Source organism: Acipenser ruthenus, unplaced genomic scaffold (assembly GCF_902713425.1).
Source record: "Acipenser ruthenus unplaced genomic scaffold, fAciRut3.2 maternal haplotype, whole genome shotgun sequence".
In the NCBI taxonomy this organism is placed as follows: domain Eukaryota; kingdom Metazoa; phylum Chordata; class Actinopteri; order Acipenseriformes; family Acipenseridae; genus Acipenser; species Acipenser ruthenus.
The window spans coordinates 1-2,807 of NW_026707532.1; the positions used below are offsets into that span (position 1 = coordinate 1).

Genomic DNA, 2,807 nt, shown 5'->3' on the forward strand with positions numbered 1-2,807 from the left:
CACAGCTCTCCACCATCCGCAGGTACAGAGAGAGAGAGGGGGAGAGAGGGGGAGAGAGGGAGAGGGAGGGAGGGAGAGAGAGAGAGACGGAGAGCACAGCTCTCCACCATCCGCAGGTACAGAGGAGAGAGAGCGAGAGAGAGAGGGAGAGCGAGGGAGAGAGAGGGAGAGAGAGAGAGAGAGAGCAGAGCTCTCCACCATCCGCAGGTACAGAGAGAGCGAGAGAGAGAGGGAGAGAGAGGGAGAGAGAGAGAGAGAGAGAGAGCAGAGCTCTCCACCATCCGCAGGTACAGAGAGAGCGAGGAGAGAGAGGGAGAGAGAGCGAGGGAGAGGGAGAGAGAGAGAGAGAGCAAGCCCAGCTCTCCACCATCCGCAGGTACGGGGGGAGAGAGAGCGAGGGAGAGGGAGAGGGAGAGGGAGAGGGAGGGGAGAGAGGGAGAGAGAGGGAGAGAGAGAGCACAGCTCTCCACCATCCGCAGGTTCAGAGAGAGAGAGAGAGAGAGAGAGAGAGAGCACAGCTCTCCACCATCTGTCTCTCCTCTCTGTAACCCCCCTCTCCTCTCTCTCTCTCTCTCTGTAGTTTTCTGAAGCTCTACACCACGATGCCCGTTGCGAAGCTCGCTGGGTTCCTCGACATGTCGGAGCAGGAGTTCAGGATCCAGCTGCTCGTCTTCAAGCACAAGATGAAGAACCTGGTCTGGACCAGCGGTGTGTCCGCGCTGCACGGGGAGTTCCAGTCAGCCTCAGAGGTGGACTTCTACATAGACAAGGTAGGGGGCGGGGCCAGGGGGAGGAGTCATGGGATGGAGGAGGAGGAGTCAGGAGAGGGGAGGAGTCAGGGGGAGTCGTGGATGGGGGTTCATGGGAGGGGAGGAGTCATGGGCGGGGTCAGTTGAGAAGGGGCGGGGTCTGGAGGTATAAATAGACCATGGTCTGACCGAGTGGCTCTCTTGATACAGAAGTGAAGGAGAGATCATGGTTAATTTTAAATTTTTCCTTTTGTGATCTCTTTTTTTCCTCCTATTTCTTACTCTTCTTTCTTTCGTTCCTTTGTTCTTATTCTTTCTTTCCCCTTGGTGTGTTTCTCATTGGGACAGAGAGAGTATATTTTTCCAGTGCTGTGGTGTCTGTCCTGACCGCGTGTGTTCTGATCTCCCAGGACATGATCCACATCGCTGACACCAAGGTGGCCCGAAGATACGGAGACTTCTTCATACGCCAGATCCACAAATTTGAAGAGGTGAGACACGGACTGACGAAGGCACTAGAGCCCCAAACTAGAGCTGGTCTGCTGGACTCAGTTTAGTTTCAATCACGCTGATGAAGGCACTAGAGCCCCAAACTAGAGCTGGTCTGCTGGACTCAGTTTAGTTTCAATCACGCTGATGAAGGCACTAGAGCCCCAAACTAGAGCTCGTCTGCTGGACTCAGTTTAGTTTCAATCACGCTGATGAAGGCACTAGAGCCCCAAACTAGAGCTAGTCTGCTGGACTCAGTTTAGTTTCAATCACGCTGATGAAGGCACTAGAGCCCCAAACTAGAGCTGGTCTGCTGGACTCAGTTTAGTTTCAATCACGCTGATGAAGGCACTAGAGCCCCAAACTAGAGCTGGTCTGCTGGACTCAGTTTAGTTTCAATCACACTGATGAAGGCACTAGAGCCCCAAACCAGAGCTGGTCTGCTGGACTCAGTTTAGTTTCAATCACGCTGATGAAGGCACTAGAGCCCCAAACTAGAGCTGGTCTGCTGGACTCAGTTTAGTTTCAGTCACGCTGACGAAGGCACTAGAACCCCAAACTAGAGCTGGTCTGCTGGACTCAGTTTAGTTTCAATCACGCTGATGGAGGCACTAGAGCCCCAAACTAGAGCTGGTCTGCTGGACTCAGTTTAGTTTCAGTCACGCTGATGAAGGCACTAGAGCCCCACACTAGAGCTGGTCTGCTGGACTCAGTTTAGTTTCAATCACGCTGATGAAGGCACTAGAGCCCCACACTAGAGCTGGTCTGCTGGACTCAGTTTAGTTTCAATCACGCTGATGAAGGCACTAGAGCCCCACACTAGAGCTGGTCTGCTGGACTCAGTTTAGTTTCAATCACGCTGATGAAGGCACTAGAGCCCCAAACTAGAGCTGGTCTGCTGGACTCAGTTTAGTTTCAGACTGGATGTTTTCATTTTGTTTCTTTTCCTCTCCCAAGTTGAACCGGACCTTGAAGAAAATGCCCACCGCGGGTCCCGCCGTTGCCACCCCCGCTGCCAGGGCTACTTAAACTCTCCTGGGACAGACCATTCATTGCTGGAGAAGAGGGGGGAGACTGGGCTGACCCATTCTGCTGTGTTCAAGCAGAAGAAACATGACCATCGTTTGGTTGAACTGCAATACAATGATAAATTACTCTCAACTGTCACATACACTCTCGTTAGCACCGAATCTAGAAACACAGAAAGAAACCAGATGAAGAGAAAACAGGGAAGCTGAAAGATACCGAGAAAGAACATGATGGTTGAAACATTTGTCTCTGATTTCATTAAAAGTTTATTTTACTGTTTCTATTGGGTGGGGACTGAATGCTTTTGTTGGGGGGGGGGGGCAGTTTCTTGTTTGAAATACAATTTAAAAAAACAACCTAATTAAACAATAAAGAGAGAAAAAAATAAGAATATTCAGTGTCATGTTTTTATTTTTTGGTATTGGTATATAATATTCAAACAGCGACGTGCTGAATTTAGTAACACAAAAAAACAAAGGAATTAATTTCATGAAACGCGTCTGGCGGCTGACAAATTAATAATAATCATAATAAAATAAC

General features: G+C 50.0%; 1 protein-coding gene across 1 annotated transcript; it reads left to right on the top strand.

The window, feature by feature from the left end:
* Positions 1–348: 348 nt before the first annotated feature.
* Positions 349–2,594, top strand: LOC131727656 (eukaryotic translation initiation factor 3 subunit L-like; the record flags this gene model as incomplete). The annotated part of the gene is given in 4 exon segments (XM_059018983.1): positions 349–376; positions 581–770; positions 1,160–1,240; positions 2,196–2,594. Coding segments are annotated over 4 exon segments (371 nt in total), but the record flags the coding sequence as incomplete, so codon positions are not given.
* Positions 2,595–2,807: the final 213 nt, after the last annotated feature.